The 27,956-nt window shown below is 60.9% G+C and overlaps 1 protein-coding gene across 9 annotated transcripts; it reads right to left on the bottom strand.

Annotated features, from left to right (window-relative positions):
• Positions 1-3,699: 3,699 nt before the first annotated feature.
• Positions 3,700-27,766, bottom strand: STK36 (serine/threonine kinase 36). Of its 9 annotated transcripts, XM_050916987.1 has the most exons (28): positions 27,257-27,478; positions 26,533-26,572; positions 26,195-26,293; positions 24,521-24,661; positions 23,874-23,951; positions 22,912-23,042; positions 22,542-22,791; positions 21,370-21,463; positions 20,920-21,089; positions 19,894-20,108; positions 19,210-19,342; positions 18,924-19,067; positions 18,193-18,372; positions 17,811-17,908; positions 17,184-17,289; positions 16,758-16,899; positions 15,999-16,126; positions 14,853-14,957; positions 14,373-14,471; positions 13,921-14,015; positions 13,216-13,279; positions 12,135-12,245; positions 11,831-11,905; positions 9,979-10,150; positions 7,799-7,946; positions 6,961-7,120; positions 5,966-6,712; positions 5,083-5,321 (listed from the first exon to the last, which is right to left on the bottom strand). In XM_050916987.1, the coding sequence occupies exons 3-28, from the start codon at positions 26,276-26,278 to the stop codon at positions 5,175-5,177; spliced, it is 4,017 nt and encodes a 1,338-aa protein (XP_050772944.1). In that variant the 5' UTR covers positions 26,279-26,293; positions 26,533-26,572; positions 27,257-27,478; the 3' UTR covers positions 5,083-5,174. The 9 variants fall into 9 exon arrangements, with proteins under 9 accessions (XP_050772949.1, XP_050772944.1, XP_050772947.1 ...); XM_050916990.1 differs by lacking the exons at positions 26,533-26,572; positions 27,257-27,478 and adding an exon at positions 27,762-27,766; XM_050916983.1 differs by having other exon boundaries at positions 26,454-27,478.
• Between the last annotated feature and the right edge of the window lie 190 nt (positions 27,767-27,956).

The following is a 27,956-nucleotide window of genomic DNA, read 5'->3' as shown; positions in this document are numbered from 1 at the left end:
GCATAGCTCCTGGTGGAGGTGGTTTTCTGCTGTTGGCACAGCCAGGGAGGTCCATCGGTGGGCGGGCGGGAGGAGCGCCATGTGCCCACCTCCGCCCGCTTGGCCACAAGCCCTGACTGTCGTGGCACAGACACAGCCTAAGGCTGGGAGGTGAACACGCGGCTCTTCATGCAGGACCAGGCTGGGCACTCGGATGCTGCAGAGGCTGAGGCCTGTGACCCGAACCCCCATCTCTAAGTGGGAGGACGGCAGACTCGGAGCTACTGACAGCCCAGGCTTTGGCAGAGGGGGCAGGAGGCATTGCCTCAGCAGCTACCCTGCGGGAACCGTTAAAGAACGGCTTCAAACAGCAACATCGGGGCGCGGCTCACGCCCAGGCCAAGCTGCAGGGCAGCGATCCCGAGGGCACCGCTCTGCCCCGGGCCAGGCGTGGGCGGCGCCTGCTGCCAGCCCCGGCCATCCAGCTGTGCCCTGGGGACATGCCAGCCGGGGTCGGCGCCCCCCACCCACATGGGGCATCCAGCTGTGCCCTGGGGACACGCCAGCCGGGGTCGGCGCCCCCCACCCACCTCGGGCATCCAGCTGTGCCCTGGGGACACGCCAGCCGGGGTCGGCGCCCCCCACCCACCTCGGGCATGCAGGTGCCTGTGAGGAGGGGGACCGGACCGAGGGGAAGTCGGGTCTCTCGGGTGGGGGAAGGGAGGCGGTGGGACCCCACGGGGGCGGGGGGGGCTCAGCAGCGGGAAAGGGGGAGGGGTAAGGTGAGATCTGGGCTGCTGGCCCGGGGGGGGCTGGACCCACGGGGAGGAGGAGGAGACTTGGCCCGGGGCAGTGGCTGGACACACAGGGGACCAGGCCCCAGCTGGGGGGGGGGGGGGGGGGAAGCGGGACCCCCAGGAGGCTGGCCCGTGGGGGGGGGCTGCGGGGGGCGGGAACTGGGGAGACGGGGGGGGCCTGGCCCGTGGGGGGAGAAGGAGCCGGACACGTGGGGCTGGGGTGGGGGCAGCCCGGGGGGAGCCGGGGGCACCCTGGCCCGTGGGGGGAGGGGCCCCTCGGACTCACCAGCTCGGCGGGGCGGGCGGCCTGGGCCCCACCCGGCTTCTTCCCGCGGCGCCAGGCTCCGCGCGCCGGGCGCCGAACCGCCCTCCGTTACCATAGAGATCTGGGGCGGGGCCTGGACACCACGTGCTCCCGTCACTGACACCACGGCTCCCAGCATGCCCCGCGCCGCATGGAACTACAACCCCCAGCATGCCCCGCGCCGCATGGAACTACAACTCCCAGCATGCCCCGCGCCGCATGGAACTACAACTCCCAGCATGCCCCGCGCCGCATGGAACTACAACCCCCAGCATGCTCCACGCCGCAGGGACCCACGGCCCCCAGCATGCCCCGCGCCGCATGGAACTACAACCCCCAGCATGCTCCACGCTGCAGAGACCCACGGCCCCCTGCATGCCCCCCGCCACATGGAACTACAACCCCCAGCATGCCCTGCGCTAGCAATGAGCAGGGCTCCCAGCATGGCTCTGCTGGAGCTGGGCTCTGTGGCCAGCAGGGCTGATGGGCGATGGGTCCAGCTCTGGGGTCTGGCCCCCAGGCTCCACCTCGCCAGCCACAGCCGGCCAAGCCCAGGATTGCTCGAGGCCCCCAGCCGGGGTTCAGACCTGGGCGTGAAGCCGGCCAGTTGCCCACCAGCACTGCCCCCTCGGGTTCTCCTCCAGGATGTGCATCCACACAGCCCCCTGCCTGCACAGTAGTCCCATGGTCAGGCTTCCCAGCCAACCCCCCGCCTCACGGTTCAGGATTCAGAGAGCAATGCCCATGATGCCCCCCATTTCACAGGGAACAGGTGGATGGGTTACAGCAGGGGTCAGCCACCTTTCAGAAGTGCTGTGCCGAGTCTTCATTTATTCACTCTTGATTTAAGGTTTCACGTGCCGGTCATACATGTTTACGTTTTTAGAAGGTCTCTTTCTATAAGTCTATAAGATATAACTAAACTATTGTTGTGTGTAAAGTAAATAAGGTTTGTAAAATGTTTAAGAAGCTTCATTTAAAATTAAATTAAAATGCAGAGCCCCCCGGACCAGTGGCCAGGACCCAGGCAGTGTGAGTGCCACTGAAAATCAACTCGTGCGCCGCTTTCGGCATGCGTGCTATAGGTTGCCTACCCCTGGGTTATAGCCTGTCCCTGCGGTTGGTTCTTGGGCAATAACCGCTAAGACAAAGATGCAGCACAGAGCATCCCCACTCCCTCTCCAATGCCCGTCTGTCTGTATGTGGTGGGGGCTAGAAATGCTGGGGAATCTCTCCAGCTGTGCTCACAGACAGGCACACTAAGCAGATAGTAAAGCCACCTCTGGGGTAGAAGTTTATGGATTTATCTTGCCACCAGACTGCAGGTCGGAGATGACAGCTGGCAGCACTGGGCAGTACAGGAGGCAATGCACTTTCACAGGTGCCCCACCTCAGATGAGACAATAAATAGAGTTCTCTACCACCCCAGCCCTGGCATGTGCCCAGGTCAAAGATAACGATCCCACAGTTTTCTAAAAGAGATGGGGAGAATGTCATGGTCCCAGTCCACCAAATAGGCATGAATGACCAAAGCCATGTGTGAGCCAGCATAAAGAAGCTAGAGACAACTACCCAGCTCTTCCCTAGACGGAGATGTAGTACTTCATCTGATCAAACAAGCAGATTCCATGAGAGGACTAAGGGGAAATCATGCCTCACCAATCTATTAGAATTCTTTGAGGGGAGTCAACAAACATGTGACCAAGGGTGACCGCAGGAAAACAGAGAGGTGGCAAAATTTGGAGATGATACAAAATCACTCAAGATAGTTAAGTCCAAAGGAGACTGCAAAGAGTTACAAAGGGATCTCACTAAAGTGGGTGACTGGGCAACAGAATGGCAGATGAAGTTCAGTGTTGATAAGGGGCAAAGTAATGCACACTGGAAAACATAATCCCAACTATACAGACAAAATGATGGGGTCTAAATTAGCTGTTACCATTCAAGAAAGAGATCTTGGAGTCACTGTGGATAGTTCTCCGAAAACATCTGCTCGATGTGCAGCGGCAGTCAAAAAAAGTGAACAGAATGTTAGAAACCATTAGAAAGGGATGGATAAGAAGACAGAAAATATCATACTGCCTCTATATAAATCCATGGTAGCCCCACACCTTGAATACTGCATGCAGATGTGGTCGCCCCATCTCAAAAAAGATATGGAACTAGTTGCCAGGAGATGTTGTGAAGGCAAAAATTATAAGGGGGTTCAAAAAAAGGACTAGATAAATTCATGGTTGATGGGTCCATCAACGGCTATTAGCCCGAATGGGCAGGGACAAACCCCCTGCTCTGGGTGTCCCTAAACACCAGACTGCCAGAAGCTGGGAGATGAGATGGATCACTCTATGATTGCCTGTTTTGATCATTTTCTCTGAAGCACCTGGCAATGGCCACTGTTGGAAGATGGGCTGATGGACCATTGATCTGACCCAGTCTGGCCATTCTTGGGTTTCTTATGTAGACTCTTGCAGGGCCCCAAGGAGCCACAGGTTAGAGTATCAGTGATCTAGATTTTCGCTGCTCTGAAATGCTTTTCAGTGAAGCTCTTTGGGATCCCTGGAGCCCATGACACGCTGGCCAAATACCAGTTCTGTTCATTTCTTTAAGGGATCCACATGCTCAGCAGGAAACTTTCCCAGGAAGGGAAGAGTCGTTTATTATAATAAATTACAAATGTAAATGCAATAGTACAAAAAATAAATCTAGAAAAGTGACTCCAAACCAATGTCACACAAAGTCTCTGTTATAAAAGAGTCACTACAAATGGCTAGAAAATGCAGGCTGGATAAGTCCAGCCAAGGGCTTCTATGGACACCCAAATACCACTATGAACCCATCGGATCGAGTCTGTTCGGACCCACAAGCATTGAGGTGGTACATGGAACCTCAGGGAGGAAGTGCCTGGCACTGCCCAAAGGTGACCCTTCTGGCTGATTAAGGAACACTAGCAGGTTCAGCTGATGGCACTTGACTGTTCAGTTCTCATCCACAAAGGCGGTGGGTCCTAGCATGATGGAGCACTAGATTAGGAGAAACCTTCAGACTTCAGTCAGAGTCATAGAGTAGAATCCCCACCACACACTCCAGGAATAACAGGAGAAGTGAACCCGTCTTCATGAAGCTGAGCCAGGGAAACAATCCCCAACCACACCACAGAAGAGAAGATGTCAGCAGCTGTGAACAGAATCCTGGACACACCATGAGCTCCAACTCTGCTGGGAATCTGATGCTGAGTCTGGCTTGTATCACCTGGACCCTGCAGTTAAACTCTGGAAGTGCAGGGTGAAGGTAAGTATGTGGACTGTGTCCTGGAAAGAGTGCCTGAACCATCAAGGCTTCGTGTTGGGTTTAGTCCATCCAGGATCTGGTTCAATTAAATCTGATCTTGCTGGAGCTCATTCGAGGAGGATGGGGAAAAATGGGGCAATTCTCTGGTGGGAGAGAGACTGAGATGGGGAGAGGCCAAAGGCACACTGGATCTTGGGGCTGGATCCCCTGCACGGCTCAGCCTAGGTGACCATAAGGCACAGCTCAGTAAGCATGAGACCCCTTTTTGAAAGCTGGGTTCTTTAGGTTTGGAGGCTCCTTCCCTGGAAGGCGCTTGGAGTCAGAAGAACCTCTAAGTAGAAGCTAGACCTGGTTGGTTGGATTCAGCCTGGAAACAGGGTTGGAATGAAGTGTGGTAGGGGTGGAGATAGTACAAGATAAGGCATTAACCAACGTCTGTCCCTGAGGAAGTTTGGGGGGCACCACATTTGGGTTGGAGAGATCTCTATGAAAGGACAGGAAAGGGAGTTGCTGGCATGATCTTTCTCAGGACTGGCAAAGAGGGGAGCGGAGGTCTGGATCAAGAGGAGGAATTGTTCCAGGTTCTCTCTCACACACACACCGTATTTCACCCATCTCTGTCTTTATCAGATATGTTTCTTGACCAGCTGTTGTCAGGGTGGTCTCCCCCAACTCCAAGCTCAGGCACTGCGTTGGTCTCAGGAGATGGGGGTGGTGGCCTCTGTTTCTGGACAGAGTTCGGGCACTAAGTGTCGTCCTCAAGAGGCGGGTGGAATGGTCTCTCCCAGAGCAGAGACCTGCTGTTCTCAGGCACTGTGTGTTGGGCGCAGAAGGTGGATCAGCTTCTTGCAGTGATGCGCTGAAGACGGTCGGGGGCTCCCATAGGAACCGGTCTGAGCTTCGCTGACGGAAAGTGCCAGCAGCTTCTCGCTGGCCTTGAGAGACACGAGCACCTGGAACCCAACGGAGACAACACTCATCACAGAGCTGCACTGAGCGTTGCCTTAGCCGCATTCCCTGCCAGGGGGCCCTGCCCCATCTACCCTCTTTGCCCATTAGTCTGCACACGTCTCAAGGCCTAAAGTGCAGCTTCCTAGGCAACATGTGGAGCTCAGAGCTCTTCACAGAATCAGGATGAGAAGATGGAGGGATGGGCCTGAGGGCTCTGGATGCAGAGGGATGCTGGATGGCACCTGGTGCAGGAGCATCATTTAGGTTGCGCCCCCCGGGGCATAAGACTGCCACCCACCTTCCCTGCCCCAGGGGCACGAGACAGGATTCCCCATGGGGAGAGAGCCGGGAATTCCCAAATGGTGGCGGTGAGATGCCCCGGGCTCCGTGCCCCATCACTGCAGTCTCCTGGAGCTACAGTGACTCGGAGTGAGCGACCAGCATGTGGGGCGTGGGCACGATGCAGAAGCCCACACTGCCACCCCTTAACAATGGGCTGGTGCCCCCCAAGCCCTGCGAGTGGCTGGGCCCAGAGTGAGGCAGGGGTGGGGAGGGAACCACAGGGGACAGGCCTGGCTGGGGAGGGGGATGGACCCCTGCTGAAATTCAGGCCCCCCACCCAGAAATCTGACAAGGCACTCCTGACCTGATGTATCTTTGGCTGCTGGCTGATGGACCGCAGTGCGATCAGAGCTGCCTCCTGCACAGCTGGCTGGGAGTCGTGGCAGGCCATGTCCAGCAGGAGATGGGGGGCTCTGTTCTGGATCAGCACGTCCCCTAGTTCCGCTGTCTGCCTGCCCAAGTTCCCCAGAGTGGAGGCGGCATTACACCGGGTTTTGGCCTGGGGGTCGCTCAAAAGCCTCACCACGCCGGGCACAGCTTTCCCCAGGGCGTGCGGGAGGGAGCTGTCCTGGTAGGCAGCATTGCCCACCGCGAAGCTGGCCGACCTGCGCACGCTCTCATCCTGGTCCGACAGGCACTCCAGCAGACACTCCAGCAGGCCCTCCTGGCTCCGCAGCGCCCGGGGGAAGTCCTGGCCATGCCGCAGCAGGTTGCCCACCAGGCTGCAGGCCTTGGCGCGTATCGGGTGCTCCTGGTGGCACAGCAAGTGGCTTAGCAGCTGGTAGGCCGAGTCCGAGCCGCCCAGGATCTTCTGGAGGAAAGGCAGGTGAGCGGGACAGGCCCGGGCCACGTGGGTCAGGAGGGACAGGAGGTCCATCGTGAGGAGAGGGCTGTCCGAAAGCAAGATGTCCGACAGGAAGGCGGTGGTGCGGTCCGAGGCAGCAGCCACCCCCACCAACTGGTCGATGACCTGCTTGTCGGACAGGACGAGGTGGCACAGGAGGCTAATGGGAAGCGTGGTCTCTGAGAAGGGCAGATGGTGGCAGCAGACCTAGGATGAGGAGAGATGGCAGCTGCTGAGAGGACTCGAATGGGCCAGGGTGGTGTGAATGGACGGTCTAATGGAGACAGACACCATAGACAAGAGGCAGAAATTGGAGGGGAGGTCTCCATGGTTCTGCTTGGCATGTGGGGAGCAAGAGAGGTGGGGTGGGCAGAGAGAAAGTCCAGATAGCCTGGGGCCTGTTCATCACAGCTCCAGAGCCCAAGCAATGAGAGGAAGGGAGCATTCCTGGGTACCTGGAGGAGATGGGCGGGGATCTCGGCGTCTCTCAGGGCCTTCAAGACCCACCTGGAGGTTTCAGTGTCCACGTCCAAGGAGAAGGGGAAGCAGAGCAGCTGGCAGGTCTGGAGCACCACAGCTGAGACCAGCTCGGGGTCACCATCCTCCCCCACCTGCCTGAGGTCAAGGGGTCAGAGAGGATCAGATAGATGAGCCCCACAATTCTAGGCCCAGTGGGGAGGTCTGAGTGGTTGTGCTGTTCCTCAGGGCACCAATGGCCCATGGGTCCATACTGTGCCGGCTATCTGAGTGCGGCCATCTGCAGCAGGCACGCACAAGCCACCAGGGCAAGTTGTGTCTCAGTGACCCTTAGAGGTCTAGATTCCAAGGCCAGCAGAGACCACTGTGAAACCCAGGCCAGAGACCTGCCCCCCAATCGCTCCTAGAGCAGAGCGTTTCGAGAAACACCTAGTCTTGGTGGAAAACCCACCAGTGACGGCAATTCTACCACCACCCCGGGAAGTTGTTCCGGTGGTCCATGACCCTCCTTGTTAAAAATGCACTTGCTTTCCAGTGTAGCTTCAGCTCCAGCCACTGGACTGTGTTAACCCTTTCTCTGCTAGACTGACGAGCCTGTTCTCACATTTGTTCCTTATGTAGCTACTTAGAGACTGATCAAGTCTCCCTGTAACCGTCTCTTTGATAAGCTCCAGACATTGGGCTCTTTGAGGCAGGTTTTCTAGGACGCTTCTCTGCACCTCTCCGAGTTAGCGTGTTCTCTAGAGCCCAGTTCCCCGTGGCACCGCCGGCCACCCACGTCCCGCCCAGCCAAGCTCCTGACTGGCTGGAACTCACGTCTGCGCCAGGTGACTCAGGAAGTCGAGGGACAGCAGCTTGGGGAAGGTTGCCATGATGACGCTGTCGGGGTGGGCGAGCTGAGGAAGGCACTGGTGAGGCTCTCGGGTGAAGACGAAGAGGGCCAGGCTGAGGAAGAGCGTGGTGCCTGCAGGGGAGGGGAAGTTGGCAGACAGATGAAACGAGGGGTGAGCAATGAGTCCTGTCCCCCCTCACTCCCACATCCCGGTGCTGGGGGGGTTCTGGGGCAGCCAGTCCGCTTCATCTTGCCTCGCAGGCGTGAGGCAGAGTGGGGAGCGCTCCTGCGATCAGGTCTCCACTCCTCCTGCCCGAGACCAGGCAGAGCCAGTGAAGCATCCGTCGAGCTGGGAGGATCCAGAAGAGCTGCCTGGGAATGGGTCTGAGGCAGGCTACGTCCCAGTGTCCAAGTGACCCTGAATGTGATCTCCTGGGGAGAGGCCTGCTGTACGGCAAGCAATCCACCCAGGGGTCTGTGCCCCCCGGGCTCAGCTGTCCCCTCCTCTCCAGAGCAGCTTCCCTGTTCCTCTCCTGCCAGCTCCCAGCCTGACGGCTGCTGCCTCCCAGGACAGGCAGGGACGCCAGCCCCACCTTGGCAGGAACTGAGGACCCGGCATAGGCCGGCTTAGTCACTGGCCCCTGCGGCTCACTGGCTCTGTGGCTGAGGTCGCTGCCCAGGAAGACAGGCTGCCATCTTCAAATCAATCTGGATGTCTTAGGCACCCATCACCTTGGTCGCCAAGCACCAGCCTTGGCCTCATAAGGCCATGTTAACGTCCCAGGATGCCGAGGGGGCGCTGGGTATAAACCAAGAGACCAGACTTCCACTGCCTGAGGGAAGGGCTGAACCCAGGAGAGAGGCAGAAGATGCTTGGGCAGATCGGGTGGCACACGAAAGGCTCCACACCGAGACACAAACCTTCAACTGAAGTTCCAGCTAAGGCACCTATCGCCACCCCCCCATCACTGGGGTATCTGAGCACCTCACAGCCTCCTGGGAGGCAGGGCCGTCATTCCCATTGGGCAGCTGGGAAACAGAGGCCCAGACAGACTAAGTGACAATCTCAGTCTGTGGTGGAGCTGGGAATGGAACTCAGGTCTCCTGAGCGCCAGGCTAACCACTGGGCCGTCCTTCCTCACGTTCTTCACCCTTCAAAAATTCACCAGCCAGGCTGCATCTGGGCACACGTATGAGTCTTCAAAGGAACCTGCCGCAGGAGCCACGTGTGACGAAGTGGGACTGTTCTTAATGTTTCCTCTGAATACGGTGTGGGTGCCTTAGTTTCCCCTGTGCATTTCTTAAGTCTCTAGGTGGTGGTGTAAAGGCCAGTGTGCATAAATCACTGACATGCTGTCTCCCTGGCAACTAATGGCCGGGGCCCTTCCCTCCCGCCCCCTGCAAGGGGATGCTAAAGGTGAGCAAAGAGATCAGGTGACCTCCTGGCCCGGGAAAGGAACTCAGCAGAGGAGGAGGGGTTGGAGGGGGTTTTGCAGTTCAGATGTGGGGGTCTGCCTCACTGGGCCCCAGAATGGACCCGGCTGAGGGGTCTCGTTCTCTGTACCTACTAGCTCTGTTTTAGACCACGTTCCTGTCATCGAACAAACCTCTGTGTTACTGGCTGGCTGAGAGTCACGTCTGACTGCAAAGTGGGGGTGCAGGACCCTGTGGCTTCCCCAGGACCCCGCTGGGGCGGGCTCGCTGTGGGAAGCGCACGGAGGGGCAGAGGATGCTGAATGCTCCAAGGAGAGACCCAGGAGGTGAAGACGTGTGAGCTTCTTTCCTTGAACAAGTCTGCTCCGAGGGAGAGGAGGCTCCCCACAGTCCTGCCTGGCTTGGTGGGGAGCAGTTCCAGAGCATCACCCGGGGACTCTGTGACACCATGCTAATGGGTCGGGCGGGCCGGAGCTCCAGGCTGAGGGAATCCATTCATCTCAGTTGTCTCCATGGGGATTAGCAAGTGAGGAATCTTTGCTTCCCACATCTCCAGAAGCTCATGTGAAGAGCTGCCCTGCGTGAAGGAAGCAGCTTCCAGCCCTTGTGGGATCCTGCACGAAGTACCCCCGTACCAGCTGCCAGACGTGGGGGATATTTGCCACCCAGAGGGCATTCTGGGACATGTAGTCTTAGGCCACTGGTGAAGGTGACATTCCTCCCTCCTTACCTTGAGGGGAGACGAGGGTCCAGTCTGGCTCTGGAGCGGGCTGGCCTGGCCGCAGCATCTCGCCCTCCATCACTGGCTCGGCGGCGGCCAGGCGAAGCATCATGGCGAAACGGTGCCAGGCGACATTCCACAGCTCCGAGCCAGCAAAGCCCCGCACGGTCACCGCGTCGCCCTGGCAGAGGGAGAACGCCAGTTGGTGGGCCGCGCCGCGCAAGGCGGAGCACCCTCGACCCTCGCCACCACCCAAGGCCAAAGCCAGAGCCCTGTAGGCAGTTCGCACGCCCACTGAAGCAAGGGCTGGTCCCGGGGGAGCCAGGGTGGGGTGTCAGCACCTCACCAGACTGGACCCCAGCCAGGGCTCAGACTCTTCCAAGGCCACATCACAATAGAGCTGGTGTCACGGGCACACACGCCCCCCGACGGGCCAGCCCCCGCCTCCCCTCCCACCTGCAATCACGTAACAGCCGGCTCTCCTCTCCAGCAGCTGCTCCCCGGGCAAGTCCCAGGGCCAGGGAGTCGGGGGCCCAGCTGGTGCCGACTTAAAGGGCCTTGAGGTGAGAAGCACCAAGCGCCCCCTCAGGGAGACCCCCAGATCACGGCTCGCTTTGGGAATGGAGCTGTCAGCGTGCTGGGCGTTCTGTCTCCTGGTCTCACTTCTCTCCTCCGGCACTGCACCATCCCGGGGCCATTCCTCTCCCACTGGGGCTGGCAGCTCCGCACCCAGGGGTGGCTCCAGTCCCTGCAGGCAGCTCCTGCTCCCTCTCCGGCTCCTCTGCGGCAGGCAGCTCTGTGGAGGAGGTGTGGTGGGGCTGGCCCCTCATTTCCAGCTGCTTTCACAGTCCCCTTTGCAAGGAAGAGCCTGGCTCCTAACAGCCACAGCAGGAGACAAGGTGCCTGCCCCATGTGAGCAGAGCAGCCGGGCTGGATTTAAACTGGTGACAGCTAATACCCAATGCTCTCCGCTCCCCCCTCAGCTAGGAAGCCTCCTGTCAGCTGGCCACTCCCATGTGTTCTCCTCACACTTCCCCCCAGCTCAGCCATTCCTGCTCAGTCATGGGCATCCAGACATTCCTGTTACATTTTCAGGAAGCCCGTGTGTGCCTCAGTTTCCCCCCATTTGCACTGTTACCCTGTCGGGGGGAAGGACCGTTTGGTCGCAGGGCAGGCTAAGAGACAGGTATGAATGGCATGTAAGGACTGGCTGACCCCCCATCAATGCAGAATCCGTGAAGCCATCCCCAGGCCATTGACAGCCAGCAACCAACGCCCCAGAGGGAAATGGATTTTCCCACCTCTCGGCAGGGAAGCAGAGCCATGCCCTCAGCTGGAGAACAAAGGACTGGGAAGGGATGAGGCGGGGGAGGGGGGGCAATCAGGGCTAGTGGCAGGAAGGAGTCAGGGCTTTCGCCTGGGACCTATGGGGTTTGCTGCAGTTAGCTGGGCTCTGGGCTGACCAGAGCGGGCTAGGGATTATCCTTCACTTCTCTCTGTGGCCTGTTGAGACAGCGCAGGGCAAGTGACTGCGAATGCTCAGCGAGGTGCACTCATCCCTGCGGAGTGGGTGGCGCTCTATCCCCACTCAGCAGCGCTCACGGGGTGAAGCAGGCGGGCTGGAGCTGAAGGGTCCGGTCTGGGGAGGCCACGGGGCTGACCCTGGAGGAGGAGTGAGACCTTATGGGGGTCTGGCACACAGAAGAGGCTGCACCAAGAGACCGATCCACAGCTGGGGGCGTAACCCCGAATGTGTGGATCTGGGACACCTGGTTTGAACCTGGACCAGCCCCCCGACCGCCAGCAGCTGCCCTCCCACCAAGGCAGTCCCAGTGCCAGATCCACCCAGGCAGCGAGGTACCTGGGCGAGGAGCTGCAGCAGGAGAAGCAGGAATCCATCGTAGAGGCCGGCGCCCAGGGGTAGGGGCAGGTGCAGCTGGAAGAGAAGTGGGGCAGGAGGGGCCCAGGTCAGCGCTGGGCATGGGGCTTTAGAACTGGGCAGTTCCAATCGCTCCCACGGCATCAGACGGGCCGGGCTTGATTCGTGCTGAGCCGCAGGTGGCCTGGTCAGGGCGTCCCAGCCTGTCTGTCCCCTCGCTGGGGTGCACTGGGGGTTCCTGGCCATGCCCTCCCACGGGGCAGCTCCCTGGCTGGTCGCCCCTTACCTCAGCAGGTGCGGTGAGTGCATTCGTCATGGCCAGCATGGCCTCCTCATGCCCCACCTCGATGGCTGCACCGTGCTGGCCGAGCTGAGCCAGCAGGAATCCCGCGGCGCTCTGCAGGGAAGGGGAGAGCTCAGCACCGTACAGTCCAGGGATACACACAGCTGGCCACACCCTTCCTCCGGCACGCCTTCCCCTGCCCATGGGGATCTGGCTGTGAGCATCTCGCCCCAGGTGTAGGAACAGTCAGACTGACCCCCTAGTCCCCGCCCATGGGGATCTGACTGTGAGCATCTCGCCCCGGGTGTAGGAATAGTCAGACTGACCCCCATCCCCAGCCCATGGGGATCTGACTGTGAGCATCTTGCCCTGGGTGTAGGAACAGTCAGATTGACCCCCAACTCCCGCCCATGGGGATCTGACTGTGAGCATCTCGCCTTGGGTGTAGGAACAGTCAGACTGATCCCCTACCCACGCTCACAGGAATCTGACTGTGAGTATCTTGCCCTGGGTGTAGGAACAGTCAGAGTGACCCCCTAGTTCCCACCCATGGGGATATGACTGTGAGCATCTCACCCTGGGTATAGGAACAGTCAGACTGACCCCCATCCCCAGCCCATGGGGATCTGACTGTGAGCATCTCGCCTTGAGTGTAGGAACAGTCAGATTGACCCCCTACCCCTTGTCCCCAGGGATCTGACTGTGAGCGTCTCCCCCAGAGTGTAGGAACAGTCAGACTGACCCCCTACCCCCTGCCCATAGGGATCTGACTGTGAGTGTCTCCCCTGGATCTAGGAACAGTCAGACTGACCCCTTGCCCCCTGCCCATGGGGATCTGACTGTGAGCATCTCGCCCTGGGTATAGGAACAGTCAGACTGACCCCCTACCCTCCGCCTGTGGGGATCTGACTGTGAACGTCTCCGCTTGAGTGGAGGAACAGTCCAACAGCAGCCAGCTCCCCGATTGGGAAGGGTTAGGCAGAGATGCAGGGCTCTGCCCATACACAGATGGGGGTTAGGCCGTTTCAAGCCCTCCCAGGATAGGAGCCAGCTGGGAGGGGCTGTGCCAGGGGGACGGACTCACCACGAGGGAGACGACAGCCGATTGGGTGAATAGCTCAGCTGCAGTGCTCACCACCAGGTCCACCCTAAAACACAGCGACCCAGACCCAGGCATCAGGAGAAGCTGGGAAATCGCTCCCTGCCGGGGACTGACTCACCCCAGCAGGCCCTACAGAGCTGGGCAAACTGCTCACAGACAGCAATCACTTCCCCCAGCATGGAAAGGCAGCCACCTCTGGGAAGCAAGGCAGCAGCTGGGTCCCGGTACACAGCAACACGGTGACACAAGAGCCCGTAAGTCAACAAACCGCCGGGGACTTTCGGGGGGGCGGAATGAAGCCAGGGCAGGAGGGTCCAGAGCCTGCTTCTCGGGAAAAGCCAGGTACCGCAGCAGCCCAGCGCCCCCTAGTGCCGCACTGGGGTCTGTACTGAGCCCCACATCCTGTTCCCCGCAGCCCAGGGCCCCCTATCGCCCCGCTGGGGTCGGTGCTGCAGCCACAAAGCCAGAGCCTGAAACACTCTGCCCACGCGGAGGTCCAGCGCTAACCACAGCCCTGCCCCGGCGGGGATCCCAGCTAGGAGCAGATCTTGCTGCGGCCACCAGCCACTGGGGAGGGGGCATGTGGAGTAGACTAGACCGACGCCCCCCCAGCTCACCCCCCAGCAGGCGCTGACTGGTCAGTGTCCCTGCCCAGGCCAGGCGCGGGGTGGGGGCAGACACGCTTACCGGGGAGGGAGAGCCTGCAGCTGGAGGGTAAGCAGGGCCAGCAGGTGCAGCGACGCCTCGCAGGCTGCCAGCCGCAGCCGCTCCCCCATCGGGACCTGCAGAGGGAGAGAGCTCAGGGCGGGGGGCAGAGCCCTGGGCGGGCGCTGGACAGGAGGGCAAAGGCAGCCAGGGTGGGCACCACTGAATCACTGGCCTGCTCAGACCAGAGGCCAACCTGGGACAATGGTTCCTCTCCCAGTTACCTCCGCCCTCCCTCCCCCTCCTCTCACTAAACTGGACCCAACTCCTCCCCTGTCAGGCCCTGGCTAACCTCCCTCTCCCAGGCCCCTTTCCTCTTCCCCCCACATTACTCCCCTACGATTCTTGGTACAGTCCTTTCTGCTTACCACTAGGGCCCCACGTCCCTCTCTCCCCCACCCCCCGGGGGTCTCCGTGGGGCGAGAGGGACGTACCTCGCCCTTCAGCAGCCGGACCAGGGAGCTCGGCACCTGCTGCCCCTTTGCCAGGAGCCGGCACAGGCTTCTACTGGCGTGGCAGCAGGAGTACAGGACCTGGGGGCCAAACGGAGAGCAGAGGTCAACGCAGGGGGGACACAGAGCAGGGAGCCCAGCTAGGAAAGGAGAAGGGGGGAGGAAGTGTCCTGCCCCCAGGAGGGGAACAGAGACCCATGCCCACACTGCAGGCTGCAGTGGGCTCGGTTTCATGGTGACCCCACATCGCAGGTGGGCCCCAAGGGACCCAGCAGGCAGAAGGCAGGATGGCCGAGGTCTGCCCCCATGACAGCAGTGGGTTCGTTACCACCTGGCATGACTGGTGCCCGTGGGTGCCGCGCTGTGGGAGCACGGCTGGGGGCCACACCACCCACCGCCCCATGCCACTGGCCCCACCGAGGGGCAATGGAGGCACGGTGGGGTCAGTGCGGGACCCATTACCTTCAGCACGTTCAGGGAGCAGGCCGGGCGCTCGAGTCCCGCCAGCAGCCTCGCTAACAGCCGGCTGTTTTCCTCCGCCAGCTTCTCTGCCACCTGCTGGGCCACCTGCGGGAAAGCAGCCAGGAGGATCACAGACCCAGAGACCCGCTAGCGACCGAAGTGGTAGGGGGCACCTGCCGCAGGGAGCTGGGGGCTGCTTCAGCACGGGGCGCTCCTGCCTCTGAGCCAGAGCCTGGCGCTAGGGGGCGCTGCGCTGCAGGCACTCAGTAGGGGGCGCTCTGCCCTGGCAGTCAGTGCTGGTCCCTGCATGGCACTAGGGGGCGTGTGCTGCAGGGAGTGGGGTGGGTCAGTAGGGGGCGCTCTGCCCTGGCAGGCAGTGCTGGTCCCTGCATGGCACTAGGGGGCGTGTGCTGCAGGGAGTGGGGTGGGTCAGTAGGGGGCGCTCTCCTCCGGCAGTTGGTACTGGTCCCAGCATGTCACTAGGATGCTGTGCTGCAGGGGGTAGGGTGGGTCAGTAGGGGGCGCTCTCCCCTGGCAGGCAGTGCTGGTCCCAGCATGGCACTAGGGGGCGTGTGCTGCAGGGGTGAGGTGGGTCAGTAGGGGGCGCTCTCCCCTGGCAGTCAGTGCTGGTCCCAGCATGGCACTAGGGGGCGCTGTGCTGCAGGGAGCAGGGTGGGGTCAGTAGGGGGCGCTCTCCCCGGCACTCAGCGCTGGCCCAATGCCCAGCATGGCCCTGGAGGAATGCCGCCTTCTCTTTTGAAGGAAGTGTAACTCCGTGGCCCAGCCCGCCCAGGACTGTTAAGACCCTCTCACGCTGTCTCTGCGCCTCAGTCAGGGTGTTTACCCAACGTCCTGCTCAGACCCCCGCGGGGCTAATCGCATTTTCCCTCCCCAAATTCCCCCGTGTGTTCCACTGGCTACGGGAGCCTCCTTTACTCCCTGTGCTGAGCTGCGGCGTGGCACTGCTGGGCACTGTTAGACACCTGCCACTTTCCACCCCAGAGGTAGCTGCACGCCAGTGTCCCCTGGGCAGCGTCTGTAAAGTGCTCTGGATCAGGCCAGGGTGGTGGCAGCGACCCCACTGGGAAGCGTCACCTCCAGCCTCACAGGGCTGGGAAGGAACCGTGCGTGGTCCGAGCTCCTGACCTGCTTTTTGGACTCCTGGCACCCGTTCCGCCCCATGGGGAGACTGCAGACTGCGGCCAGTGCTGCTGTGAAGACATCTGCCCCACGCTCCCACTGCTCCCGTGCGGCTCTCGCCTCCCGTGCTGGCTCTGGGCAGGGACAAAAGATCAAAGACACGTAATTATGAACAAAGATCGGGCTGCTGAGAGAGAGCCAGCTGGAAAATTAGTGCACAGGGGCTGCAGGTCAGGAGTGAGGGGCCCCAGCAGGGCTGGGGAGGGGATACTAGGGCTGGGCTGGCAGGGGACTGCGGGTCGGGAGTGAGGGGCAGCGGCAGAGCTGGGGGGGGGGCCGGAGCCCAGGGCAGGTCTAGCTGGGGGCTGCAGGTCGGGAGTGAGGGGCCCCAGCAGGGCTGGGGAGGGGATACTAGGGCTGGGCTGGCAGGGGACTGCAGGTCGGGAGTGAGGGGCACTGGCAGAGCTGGGGGGGCGGGGCGGAGCCCAGGGCAGGTCTAGCTGGGGGCTGCAGGTCGGGAGTGAGGGGCCCCAGCAGGGCTGGGGAGGGGAACTGCCTGTTCTACCCCTGGCTCTGATCAGGGCCATCGGCCATTGACTTTCCCCAGCACTAAAGTGAGGCCCAGAGAACCGTGGGCAGTGACTGCAGCTCGCTGGGACCCGCCAGCCCGCGGGGCCGGAGCAAGCCCAGCCTCCAGCCCGATGTGGGGCTACCCCACCAGGGGGGATATCCCCTCACTCATCCCAGGGGCGGGGGCAGCGTTACCTTCCCGGGTGGGCTGCGCCATGGTGGCCCCCTGGAGGAGCGTGTCCAGCAGGGGGCGCTGCTCGGCGAGCAGGCCGGCGTAGAAGGGCCCTGACACACAGGGGCTGCTGCCGTCCATGCGCTCACAGAGCCGGGCGAAGCACTGCAGAGACCCAGAGAGCCGCCATCACCGCAGGGCAGGGCAGGGGAGGCCGTGGGCGGAGGCTCTAGGCCTGAGAGGGGAGGGGCTCCCAGATGATCCTGGGCCATGACCGCGAGGGGCTCCGAAGCCCGCAGGATTGACCCTCCGGGGCAGGACTGGCAGAGGGGCGGGGAGAGGCACAAGGAAGGAGCGAGGGGACGGGAATGAGGCCGCACACGGGGCCGCAGGAGCACCCGGGAGGTGCCCAGCGAGTGAGCATGGGGGAGCGGGAGGGGCACCTTTACCATGCTGCTCTGCTCGCTGAGCCTCGTCTCGACATCCGTTGGCTGGGCCAGCAGCTTGGGCAGCAGGGAGAGGAAGCCGGCAGCCGCCTCGTGGAAAACCTGCAGGCTGGGGAAGGCGGGTGTTGGTGCAGGCGAGGCACTGGGGGCCAGGGGTCGCCCAATGAACTGCACACTTAACCAGGCAACGGGACCAGCTCTCCTCACGGGATCCGCCAGCTGCGCCCGTACTGCAGAGCTCCCGGGGGAGGGGAGGGCAGCCCAGGGAGGCAGGCGTCTGGCTAACGGGCAGGTCAGCCCCAGCGGAGGTGCCGTGGCCCAGTGGGGAGGCCTCAGGACTGGGAGACAGAAGGTCTGAACTCATCAGTTCTGCTACCCTGCGGAATCCGGGGGTATCCCTCCGTGCCTCAGTTTCCCCATCTGATCCTGACTGTCCTCCACAAGTGCTCTGAGAGCTCTGGAGGACACCATTCTGTGGAGGGGCCACGTTCAGGTCTCTCCCCCTATGCAAGGACGGAGCTGGCACATGTGGGGCGGGTGGGGAGAAGGGTGGGAGAGGATCTCAGTGCAGTGCCTCTCAGAGACTCCGGTTCCAGTACAGGCCATTCCCCCCGCCGGCGGCCACTCTACCTTCTCCTCCTCCAGCTCTGGTCCAGGTGGGACTCACTGGTGAAATAGGCCGTTATCACGCCAACCAGGTCCGTCAGCAGCGTGATGCACCAGGGCTGCTGCGGGAGCAGGAAAGAACCCATGTGCCAGGGAGCGCCACTCTGACCGGCTGGCAGTGCCCAGACCTGGGGCACCACAGGACCCTTCCCCCTCTGACGGGCTTGCAACGGGGAGCACACCCAGCGCTGGAGCGGGGCCACAACTGGCCTCCAGAGAGCTCACGCAGCGTGATGACAGAACAGCCTCGAGGGGGCAATGGCCCCCCACCGCCTCTTGCCCCGGCGACCTGGCACATCTCAGCACGTGCAGAACTAGCCTCTAGGGGGGCCACGCGCACACCCACCTGCCTGCTGCTGGCGCTCTGCAGCATTTGCCCGAGCAGGTGCAGCAGGAACTGAGGTAAATCCGCGGCCTGGCAGAAGCTGCACAGAAGCTCTGAGTCACAGCCGGTGGCAAGCAGGTTGACCAGGACGCGGAGGGCAGGGCGGAGATGAGACGCTCCCTCCAACATCCCCTCCAGCACCTGGGAAGGGAGAGGCCAGAGAAGGGGCCTGTGATGGGGGCACCCTGGTACTGGCATAGGCAGCATGTCTGCCAGCCACCAGGCTCCCCTCATCCCAGGCTCTGACCCCGAGGAGGGGGCAGAGCAGGGATCCACCAAACAGGAGAGCTCGGCTCTCTGGGGACAGAGGAGAAATTTCCTCCCCTGGATGGGAGAGGGGATGGAGGGATCCAGGTGTTTCCCCCAGGGGCACCAATGCAGGGGGAGGGGAAGGCTTCCCATGTCCTAGGTGCTTCCTTCGCCTGTCTCCATGCCTACGCAAAGCACTTACGGAAGAGAGTCAGAATCATGATTCCCCCATTCTGCAGATGGGGAAACTGAGGCACAGGACACAGACACACACTCTCTATCCCCCTCCCTCCCTGGGTCCCGCAAGGTAACACGGCTGACAACCGAGTTCAGACCTCCTGCCTCCCAGTCCCGAGCCCTTCCTTGAATAGCGAGCCGGGAATAAGGAACCGCTGCAGCTGCTTGCTGGCCCCAGCCCGCTCCCCCCGGCTGGCTCCACTCGCCTGCTGGCTGGAGAGCTGGAGCCGGGCCCGGATGCGCTGCAGGAAGGCCGGGTCCCCCAGAAGGCTCAGGGGCGTGCTCAGCTGCATGGTGGCGGGTTCCGTGGCCTCGATCAGTTGCTGCCATTCGTCGTCACTATCCAGTTCCTAGGTCAAAGGGCCCAAGAGAGGGGAGACGGCCACTTCGATACCATCGGGCTGAGGGGAGTGGGGCCACACCTGCCCCAGACTCCCCAGCGCCCTCACGCCAGCTCCCAAGGGCCCCAGCCCGCACCCCGTCACGTCTCACCTCATTCTCCAGGTCCACGGTCTCAATGCTGCGCCTGCCGCGTGGCCCCACCTCACTGCCCCCCGCCGGCACAGGAGCCCCCATCTCCATGTCCGGGAACTCCCGCTCGTAATCCTGTGTGATCCGGTGCTCCCTGCCCAGGAAGGAGTACAGCTAGAGACCTTTCGCTGACGGGGGCCCCCCAGCCCAGTCCCCCCACCCCGCCCGGAAACCCACAGAGGGCACCTCTGCGGTGACACAGTTGGGAGGGGGGTGGATTGACCGGGGAATGTCGTTTACTTTTACCGGGGCTGTCTGCATGGGGGATGGGAGAGCAGGGGGTGACTTTAGGTGAAGGACAGGACCTGAGCCAGGAATGGGGGGTGGGGAGAGTCGACACCTTTGCCCAGGAAACTGGACAAGGGGAGAGGGGGAGAGAAGGAGGGGGCAGTGCCTGCTGGAGGGGTTTTTGGTTTCAGTTTCGGGCTGTCTGGGAAGAGGCAGGGAACCCCAAGTCTGGGGTCTAAGCTCCTTGCCCCCCAAAAGGACCTGGCTGAGGGGTCCTGGTTGTACCTACAAGCCCTGCTTGGGACTGTTCCTGCCGGCTAATAAACCTTCTGTGTGACTGGCTGAGTGACGGGGAATCGCAGGAAGTGGGGGGTGCAGGGCCTGACTCCCCCACATGCCGTGACACCTGCCCCTCACCGTGGCGTCGGGGGAGGCTCGGTTGTCTCCCACTCTGCCTCGTTGGGCTCCTCCCCCAGGACGGCTTGGGTCTTATCTCCAGGAGGGGATCCCAGAGCGCGGGCTGTCTGCTCCCCAGCCCTGAGAGTGGCCTTCCCAGGGGCTGCTTTGGGTTTGTGCCCCAGACCTCCTCGGGCTGCCTCCTTTTTACACAGCGCGTCTGCCTTCAGCTGCTCCTGGAAGAGACCAAAGAGCTTCAGCCAGGTTAGATCTCTGTGTAACTGACCAAGCCCCCACACTCCTGCCTCCACCCCGCTATCATGGGGGGGGCTCTCTCCCTGTGACCAACCAAGCCCCAGAGTCCTGCCTCCACCCCAATATCATGGGGGAGGGGGTCTCTCTCCCTGTGACTGACCAAGCCCCCAGACTCCTGCCTCCAGTCCCCTATCATGGGGGAGGGGGTCTCTCTCCCCGTGACTGACCAAGCCCCCAGACTCCTGCCTCCAGTCCCCTATCATGGGGGAGGGGGTCTCTCTCCCTGTGACCGACCAAGCCCCAGAGTTCTCCCTCCACTCCCCTATCATGGGGAGGGGGGTCTCTCTCCCCGTGACTGACCAAGCCCCCAGACTCCTGCCTCCACTCCTCTCATGGGGGGGGGGGGGCCGGCGGCTGCCTGTAATTGACAAGCCCAACACCCATCTCCCTGTAACTGACCAAGCCCCCTCCCCCCGACTCTCACCCAGCCCCTGGGGCCGTATCTGTGTAACTGACCAATCCCTCGGGCTCCTGTCCCCACTCAGAACCCCCAGTCATCAGGGGATCTCTCTCCATGTAACTGACCAACACCCCAGACTCCCATCTCACTCCTGATCCCCCATGGGCCCTCCCCATGTAACTGTCCCAACCACCTCCCACTTCCTCGGGGACCTTCAGCGGTCTCTTGCCCAGCCCCTGGCCATGTTCCCTCCTAGGCCCGGTGTGTCCCAGTGAGCTCCCAGCCCCGCTGGAGTGCAGGCTCTGCCAGCCCACAGGACACCAGACACACACCTTCTTCCGGGCCTCCTCGGCCATCTTCTGCCGCGCCTTCCTCAGGATCTTGGACTGGCCGCTCCTGGGGGCCAGCGAGTGAGCCTGCTTCTCCTTCAGCACCTGCAGCTCCGGGGGCAGCTTGCTGGTGAAGGGGTTTGCGATCCCGTGTTGCTCCGTGTCATCGATCACTGCCGGGAGTGGGGGGGTGAGCCCAGTCAGGGACCACAGCAACCATAACAGGGGGTGGGGGACGCGCCAGGGACTGGAAGGGACAGGCCACCCCATGGGCACTCTGGAGACTGGCATGGACTGGGGGGTTGGTGTCTCAAGGGGTGTTTGGAGACAGGGCCGGGCGAGGCAGTTGCCCATTCCATCCAGGGGAGATGAGGCAGAGGGGGTGGCCGGGCTGCGGGTGGTGATGGTGGCTTTGCACCCGGTCCAGCAGGAACGGGGGGGGGGGGCACTCACTGGTGACCCGTCCAGCGATGAAGGGATGGCACAGGAGCTCCGGCCATGACAGGCGCTGGCGAGGGTCCTTCATCAACAGGCCTTGCAGGAAGCTCTGCCCAGGGGCACAGAGACCCATTGTCACACTCCTTTCCTCTCTGTGCCCCCACAGTTAAGAACATAAGAATGGCCGTACCGGGTCAGACCAAAGGTCCATCTAGCCCAGTATCTGTCTACCGACAGTGGCCAATGCCAGGTGCCCCAGAGGGAGTGAAGCTAACAGGCAATGATCAAGTTGCTGGCTCTTGCTGGGACACGATGAACTGGACATGTGCACTAGCCTAATGGGTAGTCGGGACTCCTGGGTTCCACACCTGGCTTTGGGAAGGGAGCGTGGCATAGTGGACAGAAATGGATAAAAATAAAATAAAATCTGAAGATAGACCTATCTCCTAGAACTGGAAGGGACCCCGAAGGGTCATCAAGTCCAGCCCCCTGCCTTCACTAGCAGGACCAAGTACTGATTTTGCCCCAGATCCCTAAGTGGCCCCCTCAAGGATTGAACTCACACTCCTGGGTTTAGCAGGCCAGTGCTCAAACCATTGAGCTATCCCTCCTGCCCATATTTCTGCTGAACTGACTGAAATAGTTCAAAGCTGGCAGACGGCATCTCATCATTATGCTTCAGAGTTAACATCCCGTGAGATTAATGGGCCAGTCTGTGTCCCTCAGAGCTGCTGTTTCAGGCTGTCTACAAACTCAGGCAGGCGTTGCTGGCTCTTCACAACTGTAAGGGCTGGAAGCAATTTGTTTAAACGGAAGCTGAGATTCCAGAGGACGATTCAGCAGCAGGAGGCAGATCCTGCACCGAACGACACACAGAACATGCAGGACCCTGACTCCCCTTGCAGCCAGCTCTGTGGTGAGCCCCCGCAGCCATCCAACCGTGCACAGCAACATCGCTCACCAGGGAAGGAAGTGAAGAATCCAGTTTGCAAGGGGAGTCAGTGGAACGGCTCATGATTCCCAAGCAGGAATTTGGCCTGGATAGCCCATCCCCGGGAAAAGGGGGGTTCAGTGACCTTGCCTGACGAGGGGCTGTTGGAGCCATGGGAGGGGAGGGGGCTGTCTGGAACTGGGGCAACTGTGGCTCTGTGGGGTGCAGGGGCCTGCCCATCCCTCCTCCTTGTTACCTTGAACGAAGGGCTCATGGTTTTGGGCCACTTGATGGGGTCCCTGACGATGAGGCTGACCAGCTGGAAGATGCTGTTGGTGTAGAAGGGCGGAGTCCCCACGACCAGCTCGTACAGGATGCAGCCCACAGCCCACAGGTCGGCCGTGTGGTCGTAGGGCCTCTCCTGCACCAGCTCAGGGGCCATGTACAGTGGGGTGCCCTTGATGGACGTCAGCACCATGGTGTTGATGCTCATGGCGCGAGCAAACCTGCCGGACAAGATGGAGCCCCTTAATTCTGCCTCTGAGAGCCCCGCCCCCAGCCCAGGAACCCTTCGAATGCCCCAACGTTCCCGATGCCAAGGGCATGCGAGTTCCTCGGGCACCTACCCGAAGTCACAGAGCTTGATGACGCCCCCTTTGCCCAGCAGGATGTTCTGGGGCTTCATGTCGCGGTGCAGGATCCGGTGGGAGTGCAGGTAATAGAGGGCGGAGACCAGCTGGGAGGCGATGTCCTGAACCTGAGAGACACCGCAACCCTGAGGCCTCCGCGGACGAGTCTACACCCTGACCACAGCTCTGCTGGTGTCCCTCACTCCCAACCCGCAGCCCCTGCCAGCCCAGCCCTGCCCCCCACAGCTCTGCCAGTGCCCCTCACTCCTGACCCGCAGCCCCTGCCAGCCCAGCCCTGGGCTTCCCTCACAGCTCTGCCAGTGCCCCTCACTCCTGACCCGCAGCCCCTGCCAGCCCAGCCCTGGGCCTCCCCACAGCTCTGCCGGCGCCCCTCACTCCCGACCCGCAGCCCCTGCCAACCCAGCCCTGTCCACACACACAGCTCTGCCGATGTCCCTCTGTCTCAATCCACAGCCCAAGGCTTTTCAGACATCCAGCTCTGACAGGGCCCCTCAATCCTGACCAACAGCCTCTGGTTATCACAGTCTTGGGCTCCCCGCCCAGGCACAGAGCTCTGCCATAGCCTTTTGATCCCGACTCACCCCTCATCCCTATTGCAGCCCTGGACGCAGGTGAGCAGTGGGCTGAGACGCAGCCAGTTCATGTCACTTGTAGCCTAAGGCTAGATTTGAACCCAGCTCGCGTCGAGGTGGAAGGTGAGTTCTCTCTCCCGCTTGGCCAATCAGAGCCTTCCCGCTCCTGCATCTGGGCTCCGATTCCTTCCCCTCTGGAGGCTCAGCCCCAGACCAAAGCCTCAGCAGCGTCCAGCCAGCTGATATCCACTTGTCTGAAGCAGCAACATCGGCACTTCCTGCAGGACCATGAGCCCCCTGCCACCCTCCTGCCCCTGGCCTGACATGACTCCAACTAGCCCTGATGCGTCAGTGTCACATAGTTACCTGCTCCTCTGGCAGATTCCCATCATCTTCCAGGATCTGGAAAAGCTCCCCCTCCGCGTAGTCCGTCACCACCACCACCTGCAGGGAGGCAGCAGGAAGGGATCGTGGGAGCTCGGGGAGCAGGTGCGAACCCCAGCTGGGTCCTGGAGACCCCTGGGGACGGGATCCAGTGGCTGTAGCATTGGTGCTGGGAAACGCACCGGGTGAGGACACTGTTTCTAGCGCATCTGGCCAGATCAAGAGACCTGGACTTAGCCTTTGCTCAGACAGCCTCCTAGTGGCACTCTGGGGCGAGGCCTCGGGATTTAGCCCAAAGGGCGAAGGAAACACCCTGCTGGGCCCTAGGGAAGGGGAATCACTGGGGGAACCAGCAGAGGGAGACAAGAGCTGTGCAGTCTGACAGCGGGACTCACCCGTGCAGCAAGGCACAAACCCAGCCGCCGGCAGGTGGGGCGAGAAACATGCAGCAGAGTCACTGGAAAGGCCAATGCTTGCTCCTTCCAGCCAGGGCCGCCTGCCCTGATGGCTTCGCTGGAAGTATCAGCCCATCTCTAGCCCCCGCGGGAAGGGCCCAGCTACAGCTACTTGGGAGAACCCGTGCAGCTGACAATGCATGCGCCTCCCCACTCTCACACACGCCCTCTTACCTCCTTGTCAGTCTCGAAGCTGTCGAGCATCTGGACGATGTTGGGATGGTGCAGCCCCCTCATGATCTCAATTTCCCGCTGCAGGTTCTTCAGCTCCTTCTCCGATCGCCCGACTTTGGGGATGAACTTCAGCGCCACCACCTGCCAAAGCAGACAAAGCTGGGAGCTGCACCCACCACTGCTCCCACCCAGGCCCCCGTCAGGCAAGGATCAACTAGTGACTGCTAGAGTGGAAGGCTACGGCCAGGTCTACACTCCCCTACCACTGCACATAGGGTGACCAGATGAGAGGGAGAAAATATCGGGACACATGGGGGGGTGGCGCTGGCAAACAAAAAAAAGCTGAGAGCAGCTGGGGGTAGGGTGGGGGCGAGTGCTGCCGGCGGAGCAGCAAGAGAAAAAAATAAAAAGCCGAGAGCAGTCGGGGAGAGGGGGGGCGAGTGCTGCTGGTGGAGCAGCGAGGGGAAAAAAAATGAAAAAGGGGAGTGCTGCTGGCAGAATGAAATACCGGGACAAATTGGGTCCCGACCAAAAATTGGTTGGGACATGGGACAAACATCTAAATATCAGGATGGTCCCCATTTTATCGGGACGTCTGGTCAGCCTAACTGCACGTAACCTTAGCACTGGACATGCATTAAGGGGATCCCAGAGTTTCCTGTGTTTTAGTGTTCATAACTTTTAAAATCTTGAACTGATTTTCTTCAAACATGGTTAACTGATAGATCTCAGCGAGATCTACAAAACAAGCTAGGGTTGAAAAACTTCAGTCATTTTAAAAGTATGACAATTCAGTGCTGGGAAATTTTGTAAAGCGTGAGTGTAGCTAGGTCTGCCCATGGGCAGGCTGCATCTTTCTCTGGGGTTCTGATTTTTAAAAGTTGCCTCAGGTTTCCTGGGTGGAATCTTGCACACACTGACTTGTGAAAATTGTAGCACTTAGTCATATAACTGCCTTATTCTGCTGCAAATCAGGTACCAGACATCTAAGTGCCACTAACTGCATCTGCAATGAATTGTAGGCAAAACGGTGGGTGAACAGTTGTGCCAGTAGAAATGGAGGCGGGGTCAAAAGCCTTTCCAAAATCAGTGTGTGAACCTGTAGAATTCATGACAGCTGCAGCTGCACAGGCTCAGTAACTAAGCTGCAAATTGTCAGGAGTTAATCAAAACCTATTTTTTATCTAGACCAAACCAAGGTACCAGACCTCAGTGAGATTCTGCACAGAACAAGTTTCAGATGTTGGTTGCTTTTGCTGCACCTGTCTAAAAGGTACAGGGAGAATCAAGCTGTCAAATTCAGAAATAACCAGAAAATTTAAAACAAATTAATTTCCCCATCAAGTGCAAACAAAGCCTGGAATGTATCAGCCCCTAAGGGGAATGTTCCAGAAAGTGCTGAGCATGTAAAAGCAGGGGATTAGAATGGAAACTGTTGTGCAACCTTACGTACAGTGGAAACTACCAGAGAAACTATCTGGTGAGGATCACACATATGATTGTCAGAGACCCTGGACTTGGAGGCCCAGTCACAGAACCCTGAGCTGTATACCAAGAACTCTTCAGCCCTGTGTTTTGTTTCCCCTATATGTCCTTTTCCTCACATCTCACCTGGGCGCTGTATTCCTGTCCCACCCACCTCCTCAGAGAGCCCCTCCCTGGATCTCTCCTCACCTGGGCACTATATTTCCGGCGCCCCTTGTACACCCTCCCGAAGGAGCCCTCTCCAATCATCTCCAGCACGTGGTATTTCTCCATGGTGGGCACGCCAGCCTGACTGGGCAAAGTGGCACATTAGAGGATGTTCAATTCACCTCCTGAGCCTCCCCTTCCCCCCCAGGCCTATATCAGCTGAGAAGATGGACGGTGCAATGGTTAGGGCACTAGCGAGGAGTTGGGGGACCTGGGTTCAAGTCCCTGTTCTGCCACAGACCTCCTGTGTGACCTCGACAAGACACTGAGGCCCAGATCCTCAAAGGTCTTGTTTCAATGGAAGTCAGGTGCCAAAATACCTTGGAATATCCAGGTCGTCGCCTATCTGGGCTTCATTCCCTCCATGTGAAAAATGGAGATGAAAGTACCTCTTTATCTCAGGGGGTGGGGGAATGATAAACACATTAGAGGCAAGGTGCTCAAATGCTATGGTGCTACCTAGATGTTTCCCATGGGTCTTCTCTTGGGAGACCTCCAACATCCCAGCCCCATCTCTGGCTGCCCAGTTCCCAGTCTTTCCTCACGCTGCTCCCCATCCTTCTCCAGCTCCTCTCATCCAGCCACCTGGTTCTCCCTCTGTGCCAGCTCCAGATTCTAACCCTTCCACCCAAATTCACCCAGGTCACCCCTCCCATTTCCCCGGGCCTCCTCCGCTCCAGCCTCCCTCATCTCACCCCCTCAGCCTATCTGGCATCCCGCAGCCACACTCCTCCTCTTTATCCTCCAGCCTGATCATGTCCTTCCCCCGCTCTCTCTTCTCTCTCGGCATTTCACCTGCCCTCCCGCAGCCTCGGCTTCGTGCTCTTTCCCCCAGACCAAGGCCTGAACGGTCGGCTCCAGGTGGCCGGTACATTTCGGCTGGTTATTGTATTATTAGTTATTCGTACAGTGCGCCGGGGGAGCTCAGCACTTTGCAGGTGGGGATGAGGTCGGGGTCCATGCCCTGAACACAGGCCTGGTGACTGGAATCCCCGTGATCATCCGAGTCTCCCCACGCCCAGAGCTGCGTATCCAGGAACCTACGTGGCTCTCGGCAGGGCTGAGCCCCCAGCATGTGCTCAACACCCCGAGGCTCCCCAGGAGCCCCGACTCCCCGGCCCCCCTCCCAGGGACGTGCCCGGTTCTGCTGCCCTCAGCCTGGCTGCCCACGGGCAGGATCTGGTAGGTCAGACCGGAGCCTCTACCCAGGATCACCCCTCCCCCCGCACCACTGCGATCGGGGTATTCACCTCCGGAGGCTGGTTCAGTCCCCGCCCCCCCGCCAGGCGCAGGGATCCGCCCCCCCGCCAGGATCCAGCCCCTCCCCCGCCAGGCGCAGGGATCCGCCCCCCCGCCAGGATCCAGCCCCCCCCGGCGCAGGGATCCGCCCCCCCGCCAGGATCCAGCCCCTCCCCCGCCAGGTGCAGGGATCCGCCCCCCCGCCAGGATCCAGCCCCCCCCGGCGCAGGGATCCAGCCCGTTCCCCGGTAACAAGTCCCGGCTCCCGCGGGACTCGGTCCCCTCCCCTCAGCGGGATCCGGCCGCTCACCGGGATCTGCCCCCGCTGCCGCCCTGGCCGGTCGTTGGGCTCCGCCCGCCCCGCCCCGCCCCCGGGCTGCCCGCGCAGCTGCCTGACTGGATCCCGGCCTCGCACGCGCACGGACCCCGCGGCCCGGCCTGTCCCGGGGCTCGGCCGGGGGAGGGGCTGCAGCCGCCTCTTTACACAGGCGCCGCCGCAGCCACC

This window comes from Gopherus flavomarginatus, chromosome 10, assembly GCF_025201925.1.
Source record: "Gopherus flavomarginatus isolate rGopFla2 chromosome 10, rGopFla2.mat.asm, whole genome shotgun sequence".
In the NCBI taxonomy this organism is placed as follows: Eukaryota; Metazoa; Chordata; order Testudines; family Testudinidae; genus Gopherus; species Gopherus flavomarginatus.
This window is presented reverse-complemented; position numbering and strand designations above follow the sequence as displayed.